General features: G+C 33.0%; 2 protein-coding genes across 3 annotated transcripts; one reads left to right on the top strand and one right to left on the bottom strand.

Annotated features, from left to right (window-relative positions):
* The first annotated feature begins 10,711 nt into the window (after positions 1–10,711).
* Positions 10,712–15,136, top strand: FAAH (fatty acid amide hydrolase). Its single transcript, XM_078963177.1, has 20 exons — positions 10,712–11,001; positions 11,095–11,199; positions 11,281–11,390; positions 11,466–11,526; positions 11,612–11,796; positions 11,862–12,069; positions 12,143–12,290; positions 12,376–12,488; positions 12,607–12,682; positions 13,208–13,279; positions 13,357–13,408; positions 13,510–13,590; positions 13,681–13,764; positions 13,849–13,952; positions 14,036–14,128; positions 14,203–14,271; positions 14,384–14,448; positions 14,529–14,590; positions 14,812–14,907; positions 14,991–15,136. The coding sequence occupies exons 2-20, from the start codon at positions 11,121–11,123 to the stop codon at positions 15,048–15,050; spliced, it is 1,818 nt and encodes a 605-aa protein (XP_078819303.1). The 5' UTR covers positions 10,712–11,001; positions 11,095–11,120; the 3' UTR covers positions 15,051–15,136.
* Positions 15,137–15,178: 42 nt separating this feature from the next.
* LOC145004286 (Phosphoglycerate mutase family protein) lies at positions 15,179–17,757 on the bottom strand. Of its 2 annotated transcripts, none has more exons than XM_078963178.1 (10): positions 17,625–17,757; positions 17,059–17,120; positions 16,835–16,942; positions 16,684–16,763; positions 16,422–16,584; positions 16,080–16,154; positions 15,915–16,003; positions 15,705–15,824; positions 15,537–15,581; positions 15,179–15,451 (listed from the first exon to the last, which is right to left on the bottom strand). In XM_078963178.1, exons 2-10 carry the CDS (start codon positions 17,110–17,112, stop codon positions 15,328–15,330), a joined length of 858 nt encoding a protein of 285 aa, XP_078819304.1. In that variant the 5' UTR covers positions 17,113–17,120; positions 17,625–17,757; the 3' UTR covers positions 15,179–15,327. The 2 variants fall into 2 exon arrangements, with proteins under 2 accessions (XP_078819304.1, XP_078819305.1); XM_078963179.1 differs by lacking the exon at positions 17,625–17,757 and adding an exon at positions 17,464–17,575.
* Positions 17,758–19,157: the final 1,400 nt, after the last annotated feature.

Below are 19,157 nucleotides of genomic sequence, written 5' to 3'. Positions count from 1 at the left end.
CTAACCCCAAAAACATGATGTTACATCATTAGTTTGTATTTATTTTATTTTTTTAAAAAAAAAAGCAAACTAAATTGGTTTTGGTAGATGAAAAATATGGATTTTTATAGAAAAAACATCATAAATGGTCCCTATGGTTTCCCAAAATATGAAGTTTAGTCCCCATGGTTTAAAAACATCATAGATGGTCCCTGTGCTTTCAAAACTTTTGACGATTGGTCCTTATTGCTAACTCCGTTAACTTTTGTCCGTTAACTGAAGGGCTTTTCGTCATTTCACTACCATAGGGACCATTTCTGATGCTTTTTCTTATTTTAAAAAAAAAGAAAATAATTAAATAAAAGGTCTCTCTCTCTCTCTTTCTCTCTCTCTCTCTCTCTCTCTCTCTCTCTCTCTCTCTCTCGTCATCACCTAGATACATCACCTCATTTCCCTTCCCCAATATCTATTTCCATTTTAGATTTGCAGGTGGCCATCTCGTTCTCTACCCCTTCTTCTCAACCTGCAATTAAAGGAAAAACACACAAACACACCCACAAAACTGCACTTGAAGGAAAAACACTTCACATACACATTAGAGGCAACGAAGGCGACATATGCCCCCTAATATCTTGATGAAGCATTTCAGTTCAATCCATTGGAATCTTTGATCCCACGTGGAATCAGAGATTTAGGAAGTTTTTCAAGCACCATTTGATTCAACAGTAAGTTTTTCAACTACAAGCTGATCAGGCGAAGCTATTAAACCAACACCCATTGCCCCCCATGTTCCTGCATCTAAATAGGTTTTGGGTTCCATTTGGACCAAAACGAATTGACCCACATCCATGGTGTTAGCCCCTTCTGAAACCAATATAGGAGCAGGACTACCTAAACTAGCAATGGCTTCTCTGATAATCCTGATTGGAGTAAAAAAAATCAATGGTAACATTAACATTTGAGGCTCAGATCTATTATTTTGATCGAAAAAATGGGCCACACCGCCATGGCTGCAACAACGGTTTCCCCGCCAAGATACAAGATGAAATTTCACCATTTCCCCAATTTGATGCTCATATCAACTACAAAAAAACAAAATCATCACAGCCTCCTTATAACCAAATCCAATCTACAGGCGAGAAATTATAAAAACGCACATGAAATTAGAATAATGAACGAAAGCGAACAGAAAAAAGTCTGAATCGATTTGGCACTAGTGGTGGCTGAATCAAATCACAACCCTGATCTATTTTCTAGTTCTAAATTTCTCCCCTCTCTCACTTGATTCTCTTTCTCACTCAGTAACATACACCAAGAAACCCACTAGCTCCCTTCAATAACTGTCGAGTGATCGAAAAATGATGGACATAAGGGAATGGAGGTTGTTGGTGAATAGTCACGAGAATATGAAGAATAGGGTGGGGGAGTCTAAAAGGGGTGTTTTGAGAGAGAGAGAGAGAGAGAGAGAGAGAGAGAGAGCGCTCCTATTTAATTATTATTTTTTTTTTAATAAGAAAAAGCTTCATAAATGGTCCCTGTGGTAGTGAAATGATGAAAATGTCATTCAGTTAACGGACAAAAGTTAACGGAGTTAGCAATAAGGATCAATCGTCAAAAGTTTTGAAAGCATAAGAACCATCTATGACGTTTTTAAACCACGGGGACTAAACTTCAGATTTTGGGAATCCACAAGTACCATTTATGATGTTTTTCATTTTTATATGTTATGAGATGAGAGAGGTAGAAGTGTGAAGAAAGAGAAAAAATGTTGTATCAGAGATGTAAAAAAAATGTTAGAAATGATGAAAAATATATATTTCTTCCGTCCTAAGAGGTTAAAAATTAAATTTTAACGTTCAAAATATGTATATCGAAAAATATCACATAAAATTTTATAGCTACATATTATTAACTAGGCGTGAGACCCGTGTAGTACACGAGTTTATAAAAAATAAAAGTTTAATAAAGTTATAAGGCTTGTGTAACTTTTAAAGCAATAGTTTTACATAAATACAAATGATATAATCATTTAATTAATTAATTTAATATATATTCCAATAGATTTGAAACAAGAAGGAAAGAAATCTTGAAAGAGTATTTATTATAATATTTAATATAATGATCTATCTTATGTATATAAATTTTATTAAAATTTGAATTTTAAATTTAAGAAAAATGAAAAATACAAAAAAAAAAAAAAAAAAAAATAACAAGTGGGAAAAAAATAATTAAAAACATCTTAAAAAATAACATGTATCAAATTCAATAAGAACATGACATTTGACAAAAATAATTTACCAGGTTAGATTATCAAATATAAGTATTTAATCAAATATTTCATACATTTACATAAATAGTATATGCCTAATCAAGAATTTTAAAAAGAAAAAATCATAAAAGAAAAAAGGAAAAAAGGTGTCAACCTTTCACAAAATTATAGAAATTATATAGCAAATCTCTATAAGGGAGAATTTCATATATGTCCTTCTTAAACATCAAAATATCATATTTACCCAACTTAATTTCTAAATATCATATTTATCCTTCATAAAATTTCTAAATATCATATTTATCCTTCATAAAATTTCAAAATATCATATATGTCCTTTTTAAACATCAAAATATCATATATGTCCTTCTTAAATATCAAAATATCGTATATGTATTTTTTAAATATCAAAATATCAATGGTAATATCTGAAATATCCTCCATCTAGAACATAATAATAATTAATAACAACAAAAACTAAACAATCAAAATATACATTCCATAGAAAGGGTTGAAGATGAATCTTTTTGTCTGTCAAGACGTCGACATTCCAACAATTTAGAAGTTCACATTCCTTTATCATAGACGTAATGATAATATGTTTAAATTTCTTAATTATTATAATAATTCTAATGTATAAAAAATGATTATAAAATATTAAAAACATTATAAAAAAAGATTTGGGCAAATATGATATTTTGAAGGTTTATGAAGAGTAAATATGATAGTGAGAAATTAAGCTGAGCAAATATGATATTTTGAAGTTTAAGAGGAGCATATATGAAATTCTTCCTTAATAAAATTATAAAAATAAACTCTATCAAATGGCAAAGCTACATAAATATTCCATGTGTTTCCCAAAATTACAAAAATAATCATTGTCTAATTAAAAAATAATACTCCATCCGTCCTAAATTTATTGTCTGTCACACCCCAAAACCAAGAACGGCGGAAACGTTCTGGGGCGGAGGACGTCATATAAAGTATCACAACACAGTAAATGTAAATAAGCAAACAACATCATCCATTGCATTAAATATAAAATTTTAATACAAGCGTGTTCTTTACAGTTTTAGACACCAAAAATATAATGCGAATCAAAATAATATGATGAGTCTTGAAATGCGCTCCATCCTCTCAAAAGTTGGCCTCGGTACTTGCCTACTGATGACCTGAGAATCCAAGTTATTTTGAAAGAGTTTATCAGCATTAAGCTGGTGAATTCATAAGTATTTTAGTGTCGGTGTTCGTTATCAAAACGTTTGAACCTATCGCAAGTATGAGTTGTAAATGTATGTAAGTGTTTGTAAAAGTTTGAATCTCTCAGAAAAACCTATATTTTCTGTTAAAGTAGCCCTCTACCAAGGCTTAACTGTTTTGTATGCTCGTTTGATGTAAAAGTGTGTAATTTCCCAAGTGTAACTATCTTTTAACAAAATATAGTTTGTACATTAAAGTTTAAGTGAGGTTATCACCAAAATGTAATGGGTAAATCATTGTAGTACTGTAGTTTTGTTTTATAGGAACTACTGTTGTACTAACTACCTTAAACCGGATTTATATTAAGGTATCATGTGATAAATTGCACCATACTATCGACTGGTAACATCGACAACGTATAGTCGAAAAATAAGGTATGACGTTTGGCACCCGCAGACCTGTCGGTCCCACTGTAGCTAGCAGCGAGGTGTAGGATAGTCAATCCAGTATAGATCTATACGCAAACTCACGCTCTCCCTCCAAGAGACTCTGGCTACAACTCGGGTCATAACAATTAAGACATGCTCCCATACAGTGTATCACAATTGTTAACGTATTCGTGTATATGCAATATAATGTTACTTGTTCTAGTATCGTTGTATATGTTCTCTTAGTAATAAGTATTGACTCCTGAATGAACTGACTCGTTGATCTAGAAATTGTAGTAGTATGATCATGTGTTACCCCGATGGTAACTTACTAATGATGTGCTGATAAGTATGAATATGGAAGTACTTTTATGTCTATACATGTATATATGATATATAACTAATATTGAAACGACCCTCGGATGGTCACCCGAAATCCCACCAGACCACATCTCAGTGCGCGAAAAGGAAATAGGGCGGATGGCCTTCCTAAGCCCTTTAAACATTACTTATATATCAATACATATATTTGCATGCAATTTATAAGTAGTAAAACAAAGTTTAAATAAAAGCATTTGATAAGTAAAAGAGTTTGTAAAACATTTTGAAGTAAAACAGTTTGAACAGTGATAAAATCATTGGTTTCCTAGTTATTAATCACATGTGATTAATGCAATCACATGTGATCGAAGCAATAACTATAAGTGTTTAACTTGTATTCCCCCCCCCCCCCCCCCCCATAAAGTACTTAAAACATTTAAAAGCATTTCAAAGGTTGAATAAAGGGGTATGAACTCACTTGGAAGTTTGAAGATAGCGAGATCGAAAACCGGGCAGAGTTTCGTCTCGGGAAACGGATTTTTCTTGGGATTCTCGGGAATCTCGGGAGTAAAATCGACCTTCGGGACTTGCACAAAATGACCAGGGCTTCAGGTTTGAACGGGCACGGAAAATGAGGCAAGATCGTGAGAGAAAAAGAGAGAATGAGCAAAAAATTTCGGAACCCTCGCACCCCTTTTATAGGGGCGCTAAACCGCCTCCGTACGCGGGGCGTACTGGCGTACGCAGCGCGTACGCGACGTCATCGCTTACGTATTTCGGATGGGGCAGGTCGGATGGGGCAGGTCGGATGGGACGGCGGGTCGGGTTGCTTCGCATAGGGCGACGTGGACGATCCGAGGCCGTGGCCTCGAGTACGCGGGCGTACGAGGGTACGCGGCGCGTACCTCGGCCCTAGGCTGACTCCTCTTCGGATAATACCGAATTTTTAATAAAAATTATATATAAATTATTTATCAAATTTCAAAAATTCATATCTCCTTCATACGAACTCCGTTTTCGACGTTCTTTATATCCCCGCGAAGGTGAAGCTACGATCTACAACTTTAGTTTAGATTCCGTTGGCAAATTCCGAAATTATTTTTATTATTTATTTATTAAAATGACGTGATTAAGGAATTTCTTTAAAAATTCATGACTTCTTTTTCTGACGTTGGTTTTTGCCAGACTTTTTACCGGTGAAATACCATTGTCGAGACCTTCGATTCTCGTTTAGGTCATTCCAGCCAAATGTCACTCGATCTCCGATTCGAGTTTTTAGCTGTCTGTTGCTAAGCTGAACTTGGAAAAATCATAAATTCAATATACGAAGTCGGATTTGGGCGTTCTTTTTACGTACGATCATGGTTTAATGATATTTAAACATAGAAGAATTTAAATAGAAACTTTTTGGACATTTTATTATCAAAGTTAATTTTATTAACTCAAAAATGTTTACAATACTTGACCTATTAGGTCATTACAAAGAGTTGAAATATCGGGTTGTCACATTGTCCACAGACAAAAAACACAAGATTAAGGAAACATTAATTATCATTAACTTTATTAAATGAAATGACAACTATACCTTTTGTTTAATCTATGGTATTTGTATTTAATTACATTGTAGTTTTAATAATAATAAAGGGTATTTTGGTAAAAATGATATTTATTTTTAGAAATGGATAATTATTTTGAGACAAAGCAAAAAGAAAACATGGAATATTAATTTGGGACTGAGGGAATAGAAATTTATGATATGTTTCATAAAATTATAGAAATAGGTCCAGCTTAATAGCGAATTTATAGTGATGGTCTCATGTTTCACATAAATTACACAAATAGGCTTTGTATATAAGAGATCTTTATAAAAATAATATCGAAGATTAATAAACTGGCTGTAACACACAACCATCCCAATAGTTTTCTTAAAGCATTGGATGTTGGCAATTAGATGTAACACCAAATTGGTATCACCTCACATGTCACATCACCAATGGTGTTATAACACAAAGTAGGGAAATAGTTTTCATGTTATAACAAGATGTAACACCAACTTTTTTCTATGTCATTTTTTGTGTTTATTTTTTTGAGTTTTTTTTTACTTTATTAGTTTGTCTTTTTTTTAAATTAATAAAAGAAATACATTTTTATAATATATAATATTTAAAAAAAAAAACATAATATTTAAAAACTAAAATTAAGATTAGAATAAAAAAAAAAAAACACTTAATTTCAAAAGATAACATTTTTTCCAAGTCCTAATTAACCCAATAACATTTAAATTAAACCTAAAACAATAATATTTTACTACTAATCATAATTAATCCTTCTCGCTAATCCGAAGAATTGACAACTGATGAGTCATTAGTTCTCTCTTTTTTTGCTCCCGTTTCTCCCATGCTTGCCTTTCTAAGAACTCCAACTGACGATGTTTCAAGTCATTTTTTCTTTTATTAATAAATTGTGCTCATCGAATTTCGCTCTCATTTCCGCCGCATCTTTTGTTTTCGCCTCAACCTCCTCTGCATGTCTTGCAACGCGCTTCGCTTGGTCGCATCTGGGCAGTCGTCGTGGTGAGGATATCTCGTCGATATCATCCATGATGCCATCGGTGTCGGCGTTTAGGTCGATGTGAGTCTATGTATCCGACACGTTGACTGAGCTCGAATTGCGAGACCTTTTGGATTAAACCTCCAACGATGTAAGAGTTTTATTCCAATTTGGATCTGCTCCCAACAAGTCCCATTATTTCTCAAACTCGAAAACATGTCCCATTTAGACCCGATATTGTTCTTTTGCAGATTTGAACAAATTGAAGTCGTTGGTTCCACTTTGCTTTTACATCTCAAGTCGGTTGTAAATACCGTTGAATTTGCTGCACCGCTTAGTTATTTGATTTCATTTGCAGCTTAACATATCATTATTGCGATACAGTTTTTTCTTCAACATAGCGTGGAATTTTTCGAACACCACCACCTAATAAGCACCTTTCTTCATTCCATTTCCGTGGAGTTCGTCTTTTGAAGTAGTACACCATGTCACCGTCAAAGCATATTTCTTCTCCAGTGTCCACCATTGAGGAACGTCTGCATTTTCCGTTTTAACCGCTATCGATTTCCCTTTTGTTTTTCGTTTCCCTTTCCCTCTCCTACTACCTCCCGCTTCCACTTCAACCGATGGTTGTGATGGAGGTGGTGGTTGGGTGGTTGTTTGTTGCATCGAAACAAAGTAGGAAGAAGATTTTCTGTGTAAATTTGGGTTTTGACCAAATAGATTTTTTGAAGATAAGGTGAGTTGGGAAATTGCAGTGGTGTTGAAACAAGATTGAAAACGACGCTTTGGTATAAGATTTGTAGTGATCATTGAGACGATAAAATATTGAAATAATTTTCATAACCCGCAAATTCGAATAACAAGGTTGTGTTTGGGTTTGATGATGGATGGGGATGCTTGGGTTTTGCTCTATTTTTTTGATTGAGAGAAAGTATGAAATTTTTTATAAAATATAAAGAGAAAGAGAGAAAGAAAGATGTAAAGAAGATTGATGTTGTATTTATATAAATGTTTAAAAGGTAAAACAAATTTTTGACGTTTTGACCGTTTTAACAATGGTCCATTGCAATCAAACAATCAAAGGGTCAATTTTAGTGTGTTTCACCCGGTGGTAACGAGGATGAGAAACCCCGTAACGAGAAACAACGAGCAGGGGCGGTGTTCCCCATTACAACGTCGTTAAGGCGTTTCCACGTCGACTATAATGAGCACTTGTGTGCCCCTACCGAATAATCTTACAAAAAAAAAAGTAAAAAAAAAAAAAAAAAAGTATAAATAAAATAAATAAATAAAAACTAACAATGTCGGTGATCCAACGCTAGCCGATCCAAAATGTACAAAAGATTATGAAACGTTGATACCAACGGCCATATCGATATTTTCGCAAACAATAAATACTACATTCCTTAATTAAAACAAAACAATAGCTTCAATCCCTACTTAAACCCCAAGCTACTTCATTCCATAATCATATAATCATCGTCATCATCAAATACCAACTTCTCTTGTATTCTCTCTATCTCTATCAACACCATGAATCGTCACCCACGTCCATATCGCACCTTTCTTCCAAACCAATACCTAAACACCCTAACCACTGTTCGTATACACCAACCACTGCAACAGTACCTTTATAATTGGTCTGTAGATGAAGATCAAGTCGCTATACTCAACGGTGTCGACATGTATCCACCACCGTCGTCTTTCTCCACCCGCACACACCCACCACTGCAATTTATTGGCGGAGGACACTGGCAGCAGTCTGAAATCGTAGATGAAGTAGTTATACTGGAGAATATTGGCATGAATCAGAGCTTTAGACATGAAGGTTTGACGAAGAAGGTAATCTCCAAGAATCTTAAACTGAAACAGATCAACTGCTTTGAAGAAGAAGGAGAAGATGAAGATGGGATTTGTGTGATATGTCAAGTTGGATTCGAGAGAAAGGAAACGGTAGGAGTTCTTGAATGCAAACATCGTTACCACGTTGAATGCATTAAGGAGTGGCTTTTTCATAAGAATGTTTGTCCTCTTTGTAAGGTTAAGGTTTTTCCTGTGTAAAATCGTTTTTTATTTTGTTTTTAATATAAAATTAGTTCTTGTTTATCAGTATCTCTTTACCTGTTATATGTTTGTGCTTATGATTAAAAAGCCTCATAAATTGTTTAAAATATAGTATTAAAATGACAGAAAAAAGAATATTGAATGTTTATCACAAATGGCCTATTATTTCATAAGACATATTTTTTATGTAAATTGTTTTATCATTGATCCCCACGAGATATCCTAAAGAATCACGAACGTTAAAGGTTGTGAATTTTATTAAAGATTTATGTAATGGAGACTATGAATAACGAAACTTTGCGAAAAATATATCTTACTAAATAAACTGTATTTTTGTGAAAATAATAATAATAATAATAAATACTTTGTCATAGTGATTAGTCCTTTTGTAAAAATATTTGATATGATTTGATAAATAAAAAAAGGTTTGGCTGTCCACACAAATCGTACCTCTAATATCCCGTACTAATATCTAGACATTTAGCTCGAATTAAAATGGATCAAAATAGTTATATATAAGTCATCAACAATTTAATAAACATAAATTAAAATAAAAACTTACTTAACATTTTTCATAAAAAATGACATTTTCATTCAAAACCTACTAAGAAAAAGCTAGAACACGAAAAATGTTAGGCTCTCCGGTATGTAAAGTAACTCACGTGTGGGTTTTATATGTGACACACCAACCTACCTGTGAACACTGTTTCAGAGGCTAGTAGGTTGGGTGTGGAGTGGGCTGCAATGGTGGTGAAGATGCATGAAGACATCAAATGGGAAGGAAGTAAGCTTTTAATGAATCAATAGGAAGGAAGTTGTCTTTTTTTAATCCATTGCAAACCAAAAAAAAAAGAAAAAATTCAAATGGTTAGTGGTAACCATTTACAAAGTTTAGTGGTTTGATAGTGAGCTTATAGTGAAACTGACGTGATGCTGAGTTGGTTTGAATAGGTTGAATGTGACCACTCCTCATGGTCTTACAGAGTAAGAGTGTGGCCTACGGAATGGTGGTTTAGACCTGAAAAGATGGATGTCAACTTTAATCCTCACCAACTCTAGGTGTTCCTTCCTCCTACAAGCTAGCTTTTGGGTTTGATATACCTAGATTTGTCAAGTAGTCTACAAGGGATAAATTGGGAAATCAAATAAATAGAGAGCAACTTATTAGTGGAAGAGGTATTTTGGGTATTTATATTACTAGTATTTAGTTTGTTTGAGCATAGTGCTTAAAGAGGATAGTGGGAATGATGGTAATGTCATCTTTTGTATGAAATTTGGAATTATTATCCGGGAGAGGCAAGACTCTCAAATCACTAGCAAGCATTAAGTTATCTTTGTTCATTTTGGTGTTAATATGAGTGTTTTATCAATCAATATTAAAAGCTTTTGCTTTGTTTCATGTTTGAGTTCATCCTGCAAATCAGTTCAAAACAATTTAGGATTGCTTACTTAAAACAACATATATTAAAACGGGTTTTTTTTTTTTTTTTTTTTTGTAAACATATTTGGTACCAAAAAGAACAAGTTTGTTTGATATTTAGCAAAAAAAGAAATATGAGCTTACAATCCGTATGGTTTTTTAGAGTGTTAAAACCTAATACATAAGAAAAAAGATAATATGGAGTCCACATATAAATAACATTTTTTCAAACCGAAATTTATATTTTAAGTACATTTTATAGTATATATCCAACCATTCAAAAAGACGCATTAACATGACCAAAATGCAATTAACCGATAAACTTTTTAATTAAGAATAATTGTAAGAGATTAATCTACTTCAAATATCTATAATTAGTTTAAGATATATTGAATATTTTAAATTTAAACTAAGAGCGTGGTGGTGACATACCTCAAAGTCTAACGTACATTAAAATCTCTTCCTCTTTGATATTCTTGTTTCACTCGTACAACAGGCATGATGCTATGGTCACAATAAATTTATTTGTTTAAATAAAACATATCAAAAATTTTGAAAATTACATCAAACAGAAAAATAATTTCAAAGATTCTTGCTTCACTTGCTAATGCATGGAAAGTGAAGAAGAGAATGACACCTCACACTTGCTTCACTTGCTAAACCATCGATGTCACTCGTAAATCGCATATGAAACACCTCATCACCAACCCAACAAACTTCACACTGTCATCCTCAACCATGATGTCATCAATCATCATCATCACCAGGTACATGGAGACTCAAACCTTACTTATTCTTAACTGTAACCATTTCTTCAAGAATTCGTAAATCCAGAGAGAGAACTGTGGAATGCGTATCAGGTGTTTGACTAATTGCCTGAGTGAAAATGGGGAAGAAACGCGTTATGTTGCCTGCCACAGAAGTTGATTTGACTAAAGTCAAGTACAATCCTGGAGAAATCCAAGGTTCTTCTTCTTCTTCTACCTGTTGATCGAATGTTTTTCATCATTTCCGAAATAAAACTGGATTTGTTAATTTTGTTGCAGCTCCTGATGTGACTGGGCTATGGCTATGGATTTTTGTCAAGTTACTTGAAACGCCATTGATAGGTCCTGTGATCCTTTCTTACTTGAAGAAACAAAACAAAATAACAGAGGTTTGCTACTTTGCTCTTTTAACTAAATCACAAACTCTCTTATTTGTTTAAACTTCAATCTATGATTCTACACAGATGTTAAAGGAGACTGTGATACCAGAATCACCAATGTTTACACCTGAATTTCCTCCTCAAGGTTTTCTCCTTCAAACTTCCAACTCTCATCGATACTATTCAAAACCATTTTACTACTCTCATGAGTTTGAAATTTGATATTACAGAACCAGAACCAGGAGTTGTTTATATCGAAGAAGACAAAAGCTCTCAACACCGAGTTGACTCAGCCATTAGATGTCTTCCTCACTATGATCCTTCTTCTGATTTAAATTTAACCCCATCATTTCACTACTGGAAGATTCGTGATTATGCATATTCATACAGATCAAACATCACAACCCCATCAATCGTATGTCATTTTCCCCTACTTTTCTATTCTTCTTCAAGATATAAATATACATATACATTTTACAGATTGCAGAACATGTGATCTCTGCAATACAAGAATTCAGCAACAAAAAACCCCCAATACCTCTATTGATTTCTTTTGATGCCATGGATGTAAGAAAACAAGCTGCAGCTTCTACTCAAAGGTTTTATACAGGAACACCATTGTCAGTATTGGATGGGATCTTCATGGCAATCAAGGATGATATAGATTGCTATCCTCATCCATCTAAAGGTATATTATATTATAATATAATAATATAATATCATACTTTTTAATTATCTAATAGTTACACACATAACAATAGGTGGGACAACATGGTTTCATGAAGTACACAGTGTTGAAAAAGATGCAATTTGTGTATCAAGGTTACGTAATTGTGGAGTTATTTTTGTTGGGAAGGCGAATATGCATGAATTTGGACAAGGGACTACAGGAAATAACTCAAACTATGGGTAATGTTTTCACTTTACATGTTTGAATTTCCAAATTGGTTTTTTTTTTTTTTTTTTATAATAAAAGTTCGTTTGAAATTTACAGAATTACTCGAAATCCACATGATTTGGAAAGATATACGGGCGGATCTTCATCGGGGCCCGCAGCTATTGTAGCTTGTGGGATATGTTCGGCTGCATTAGGCACAGATGGAGGAGGTTGTATATTTATTGTGTGCATATTAAAGGAGACTTTGAAATTAAGAAATCAAATTCTTTTTTTTTTTTTTTTTTTTTTGATTCTCATGGTGATAAAAATACATGTTCGAAATCATAGGTTCGATTCGTATTCCATCTTCCCTTTGTGGTGTTGTGGGATTAAAAACAACATATGGTCGTATCGACATCAATGGGTAAGATTCTGTGAGTCATCTAGTGGGATCCATTCTACTGTAATAGTCTGAGAGTTTCAATTCCAATGTGGATTGGGCTTTTTGTAGGCCCGTTAAGCTTAGTGGTTGCTAGAAAATATGTTTTTTATATAAATATGATTTCTTTAAAGCAAAAATAACATTTGAAACAAAATTTTGAAAAAAAAATGTAAAAAAACTAAATTTATGATAAATTTGTAACAAAATTGTGAAATCTATGCTAAAAGTGAAAATTTTGGACCAAATTTGTAGTAAAATTAAAAATATAAGCCAAAAGTGTAAATTTTAAAAGTGGGACGACCGATAACCAGGAAAAATGATGAAAATGAATACATTTACCGGTATTCGGGACTTAATCAGAAAAAAAAAAAAAAAAAAAAAAAAAAAAAAAAAAAAAAAAAGTTATGTATTTACGGATTTAATTGAATATGAGGTCAAAATGTAGGGACTTTATGGTAGATTTTCTAAACTAAATGATTATTTATAATCTTAATTCATATTCTCAAGAGCATTATGCCATGGAACGACTATGGGAAATGTAGGACCAATTGCATCAAGTGTTGAAGATATCATGCTCGTGTAAGCAACTCTTATAAATATTAATTTTTTATATCGTTTTCTCCTTTTTAATAAAATCGGTTCATTGGTTTCTTCAGTTATGCAGCAATCTTAGGTGCCTCTCCTATTGATAAAACGAGCCTTTTACCTGTAATTACAATATCCTCCTTTCATTTCTTCATGTTACAACATTACACCTTAAATTATCCAATTTCTAATTTCTATTGATATATAAATCATCTAATTTACAGTCTCCCCCGTGTTTGCCTGATTTATCATCACTTGAGAATTCTAGTATTTTGTCATCAATAAGGATAGGAAAGTACACCGAGGTCATCCTTGTCTTTTCCAATATTAATTTTTATTTTTTATTTTTTGTAAATATCACAAATGTCTTTACTTATCATATGTTTGTTTTATAGTGGTTTAATGATGTCCTCTCACCCGACATCTCAACAAAATGTGAGGATGCACTTAATACGTTATCACAAACTCATGGATGCAAAGTAAGTATATATAGCTTAATCAATCTCTAAGGGTTTAAGTGTAACTGTAAATGACCATTTTACCCTTCACATGTCTTTTTGAAGGTAGTAGAGGTTGTGATACCCGAGCTTCACCAGACACGAACATCTCATCTTGTTTCGTTTGGTTCCGAATCATTAGCCTCACTAACACCTCACTGTCAAAACGGGTATGTCAGACTCTCAGACATAAATGACCATTTTACCCTTCCTACACTGTTTTTCACTTATACATGTTTGACTATATATTCAGGAATGAAAAGAAATTCACATTGGACACACGGACAAATTTCGCCCTTTTTCGGTCATTTACAGCTTCAGAATATGTTGCTGCTCAACGTTTGAGGTGATTCTAAAAAAAAAAGGTTTTTTTTTTTAACAAGTAATAACCATATTTTTATATATGATTTTTTTTTACAGACGAAGACTCATGTATTATCATATGGAGATTTTCAAGATGGTTGATGTCATAGTTACTCCAACAACAGGGTATTATGTATAACACTATATTTATAAACTATCATGGGTTTTATACTTCTTACAAATTCTATAAAATAAAATGTTAAACACTATATATAAATTATTGTTTTAATTCTTTTAGCACAACTGCTCCTGTAATTCGCCCAAAATCAATCAAGTTTGGGGAAACAAACATGAAGGTTACCGGTGAGTTGACTATTTTGAAAGTCAACATGCATTCTTCTTGGTTTTTTTTTTTTTTTACTACGAGGGAATTCATCTTTCAGGTAATTTGATGCGGTTTGTCATATCAGGGAATCTTCTTGGACTCCCAGCCATTTCTGTACCCGTAAGTACTGTTTTACTTTACAGATTCTCATGTCATTCACCTAACACTGGCAGACCACACTGTATTTGATTTGATAGTGTGGGCAAGGATTCTTATGTCAGCTACCTGGCAGACCACACTATACCTGATTTGACAGTGTGGGCCAACCACAGGGTTGCTTGAGAAATAACTTTTTTGAAAAAAAAAAAATTTGTTTTTTTCAAAATCATTTTTTTTTCTAGGTGGGTTATGATAAGCAAGGGCTTCCAATTGGAATACAAATCATGGGTCGCCCGTGGGGCGAAGCTACAATTTTGCGATTGGCTGCTGCATTAGAGGTAAATGTTATTCTAATTCCACCAATAAAAGAAATTAAAAAATATGATATTATTAATATTAATAAATAAACATCATATTTCAGGGACTACGTGTTGAAACTAAGAAGCCAGTATCATATTTCAATGTTCTAAACAAGCACTGAAACCCTAAATCCATATTCCATCAAGACATTTTTCTGTGATTATCCGAGTTTTTAGTTTGTATTCTATAAAAGAAAACTATATTTTTAATTATATTAGATGTATTAATATTGGAACCTTATCTAAGAAATTGGAATAAAAACTAGCTATTAGTTCACAAATCATTAAGCATCATCAACAGTAGCATTAATGTTTCAGCTTCTCATTCATATTGTACAGAATAGAATTGATGATTTTTTTTTAGTATGGGGGAGGGGCGAAAACGTAAATTGTCACTAATTAATTGGACCCGGAAACCGTGTCATCATTTGCAAGCTTTTTATCAACCACATCACTTGGGATATCTGGGCCTGGAGGGATCTTTCCTGGATAATCAGTTGTTGAAGGATCTGATCCTAACATGCTGCAAACAAACAAACAAAAAAATTAAATCAATATTTCTTGAATAACAAAATAAAATTTGATGCAAAATGAGAAAATGTATTCACCTTTTATCCACAATCACCATGGAACGAAGCTCACAGTTTGCAAAACTACAAATATGATTTTAAATATCGGTTAAATGCAAGAAAAGTCGTTACATTTTGGATGTTTTCATGGAATAAAGAAAAAAATCATGAAACATTTAAAACTAGAAAAATGACAGAATAACTTACTGTTTATTAATTTCTTTTTTTACCAATGGATGACAGTCATTACCAAATGTAGCAAGTGTATGAAACAAGAATCCACTGTGAGTTACAATAGCTATTTCCTTTTCTTCACGTGTCCATAGCCTATATCAATCAATCAATCAATCAATCATATAATACTTGTAAAGTAAAAATAAATTTCCCTAATAAAAAATAATTTGAAACTAAACTCACCAATTAAAGAAATGTTTCCCCCTGTTTGCAAGCTCTTCTTTTGTTTCCCTTTCATCAGCCTTCCATAACACATCCTCATCACTTTCTATCTGAAATACATAAAAATAAAAAACATATAAATCATTTCAAAAATTTAAAAACAAAAAAAAAGGTTATAGTATTTACCAATGAAAAATCGACAGCGGGAAATAGGCATTGGTATTCACTGACACTTCTCCTACGATCACAAGGATGGACACCCTAAAAACCAAAGAAGAATGTTACAATACAAGAAATGTCAATGACCTATTTTTTCTCTTCTTCTTAGAGTGATTTACATTTTTGGTCCTTCAATTTTGGTACTTATTGGAGGTTTTTGTAATAATGTTGTTGGTCCTTGTTCCAAGTAAAACAATTACATTTTCGAGACCGAAAAATAGTCGTTTTACTTAGAACAGGGATTAAAAATGTTACAAAAACCTCAAATAAGGACCAATATTGCAAAAATCATGAATCTAGTAAACCTACCAAATGTTCACGACAAAGTTCAACTGCAAGAATAGGAGGACAATTTAGGCTTGAAATTGCAGATCGACCACTATTTCCAACATTTGCCAACATCAATGGCATTGAATCCACTTTATCTGTGTAACCTTCTCCACCAAATACTCCAACTGCTGTTTGCATAGTCCTAAAAATTAAAATCCAAACCAAAAAAAAAAAAAGATTTTCAATTTTCAATGTAGTGAATAAAAAATAAACAAAAATGTGATTCCATTGTATTAATTACCTCAACAAAGGAGATGTAATAACTACTTCAATCTTATTAGCAAGCCCACATTCATGAACATGTTTTCGCAAATTTTCAACCTAATAGTTTTTTTTTTTTTAAAAGTCAAATTTCAGAAAGAAAATTAATATGATGTGGAGAATTTGTTGACCTGTTGCCAGCCTAATCGAGTTAACTCAGCATCAAAATACTCATGAGACATGTAGGCTTTGTAATCTTTGTCTCCTATTACATTGTGAACTCCTTGTGCATGCCTAACCTAAATAGCAATGTAAAAAGATTTAAAAATATAATTCTGTAATAAAAAGAAATTAAAGTAAATTGCTGTTTCTTGGATTTAACCCTAGATTGGAGTAAAAAAAGTTGGGTAATAACCAGGTGAAGAGTCTTGGATCGATGCAATGGATACAAACTTGAAGTCGAATCCATTTTTCAAACTGCAACAAAGATATTAGTACACGGAAATTAAACAAATTGGAAGAATTTAGATTAATGTGGCATGGAATTAAACAAAAAAGATCAGAAATTCAAATGCGAAATCAAATTTAGGATTTCTGCAGTTTCTTTTTTCAAAGTGTTCTTTTTTCAAAGTGTTCAAAGTATGTAAGTTATTATCAATTGGAAATAACCGTTGTGTTATTACTGTATAATTATCGAGCAAATAAATCCCAAATCTGAAAATTAAAAAAGAAAAATTGGATAGAATATAACTTCAATGCCAATAATCGAAGGAAAACTGAAATAGAACATAGGCATTCGAAGGCAAAAACACAAACATACATATATATGGTAAGAAATTAAGAAATCTTAATTTCATATGTTCGTGAGGTTTAGAAATGGTAAGAATTAACACAAGTCGAGATTAACTAAGAAATCTGATATGGGTAAGGTTTAGAAAGAGTAAAGAAATCGATAGAATTGGAGGGTTTAGAATAAATTACCACAAGCAGATAGCGAAGGATCTGATCGATTCCTGTGGAATAGGAATCGAAGAATGATATGGAGGAAAACGAGCGCCTTTGTTGATACAAATAGTGATGGCGAAATGTGTCATCAACGTGCTGATTTGTGGTTGAAACTTGTGATTGTGATATTCGATTCTTGTCATCGACTTCTCTCCTTTGACTGCTATGTTGACCTTTCACCTCTTTCTCCCCTTTTAAAGTTTTGATGACATGATAAATCGGGTTTGAAAGGGTGGACAGCGTGGGCTGTAGGATTTTTTTTTTTTTTTTTGAGAGGTAGGAGGTGCCATAAGCAACATCATTCACTCTTGTGGTACCGTATATTTTCATGTTTCTCCTTCTATTATATATTAGCTTGAGTTTTGGTTAGTTTGTATTTTATACATGAAAATTTGTACCAAAATGTGTTTGGGTTGTAAGAGATGGGAGGGATGGATATTCATGTGTTGTGGGATGGAATGAAAGCAAGTGTGAGGAGAGAAAAAGGTTGATATGGTTGTTAAATGGCAATGATCGGGAGGGTGGGAGGGATGGACACCCTCCACCCTAAGGGTGGACGATGTCGAAGGAGGTGACTGCCTTAGGTGTTTTAATATTGTGACCGTACGAGAATTCCATGTCGAGCTTCCAGCTCTTTCTTTCCTCCTTTATCTTTTATTTTCTATTTTTTACTTGTTACTTGTAAAAAAAATGTAGAAAGGGAAGGAAGCCAGGATGATTGTCTCCGTATGATTTGGGTGTTTTGGGAAAGGGAGCAAGTGAAGGGAAAAGATAGAAAAAAAAATTGATATAGAGCTAATGTGTCATTTGGAAAGGCTCGGAAATGTAAGAAGGATACTCACCACCCTAATGTTATGTTTATTTAGGGGTGTCCAAAAATCAATTCATTGGTCCGATCTTGATCGGATGTAGTGTATAATCGGTGAACTTTTGGTTCATGATATTATCTAGTTTTAGTCCTTGGTTCGGTTTCCACCGGCCATTATGTAATGTCTTTTTTTTTCAAATTTGAAATGAAGTCATTTTGTTTTTTGATGAATACATAGCTTCACGAAAGTATCTACGGCTATAACAAAATTTTCGATATTGTGTGAGTATTAATCAAAATAAATGGGTTAGTCGTATATCGGGTTGGAACCTGAGAATATGATTTGATGTTTAATTTAGTATGTGTGGGAGAGAATAAGCAATAATCAATAGCTTATGGTTTCGAATTATAGAGCTTAACATGTTTGGCATCTTTCTGTATGTCTTTAACAGAAAAAAGTGAGTTGTGCTCACCGTACTTTTTCGTATTGGAAAAGGATTCGAAAAGATAAAAGTGAGTTGTGCTCACCGTACCTTTGATAGGACTTAATGTAACGACCCAAATTTCACGTCCAAAAATTTCGTTTTTAAATCAATACTTTGGAAAACATTTGTAGATAAAACATTGTCTGATCAAGCCATTTCATAGCATACATCGTATCTGAAACCAAAATATGAAAACAACCAAACATCAGAGTGCAA

Source organism: Lactuca saligna, chromosome 7, assembly GCF_052625555.1.
Source record: "Lactuca saligna cultivar CGN05327 chromosome 7, ASM5262555v1, whole genome shotgun sequence".
Classification (NCBI taxonomy): domain Eukaryota; kingdom Viridiplantae; phylum Streptophyta; class Magnoliopsida; order Asterales; family Asteraceae; genus Lactuca; species Lactuca saligna.
This window is presented reverse-complemented; position numbering and strand designations above follow the sequence as displayed.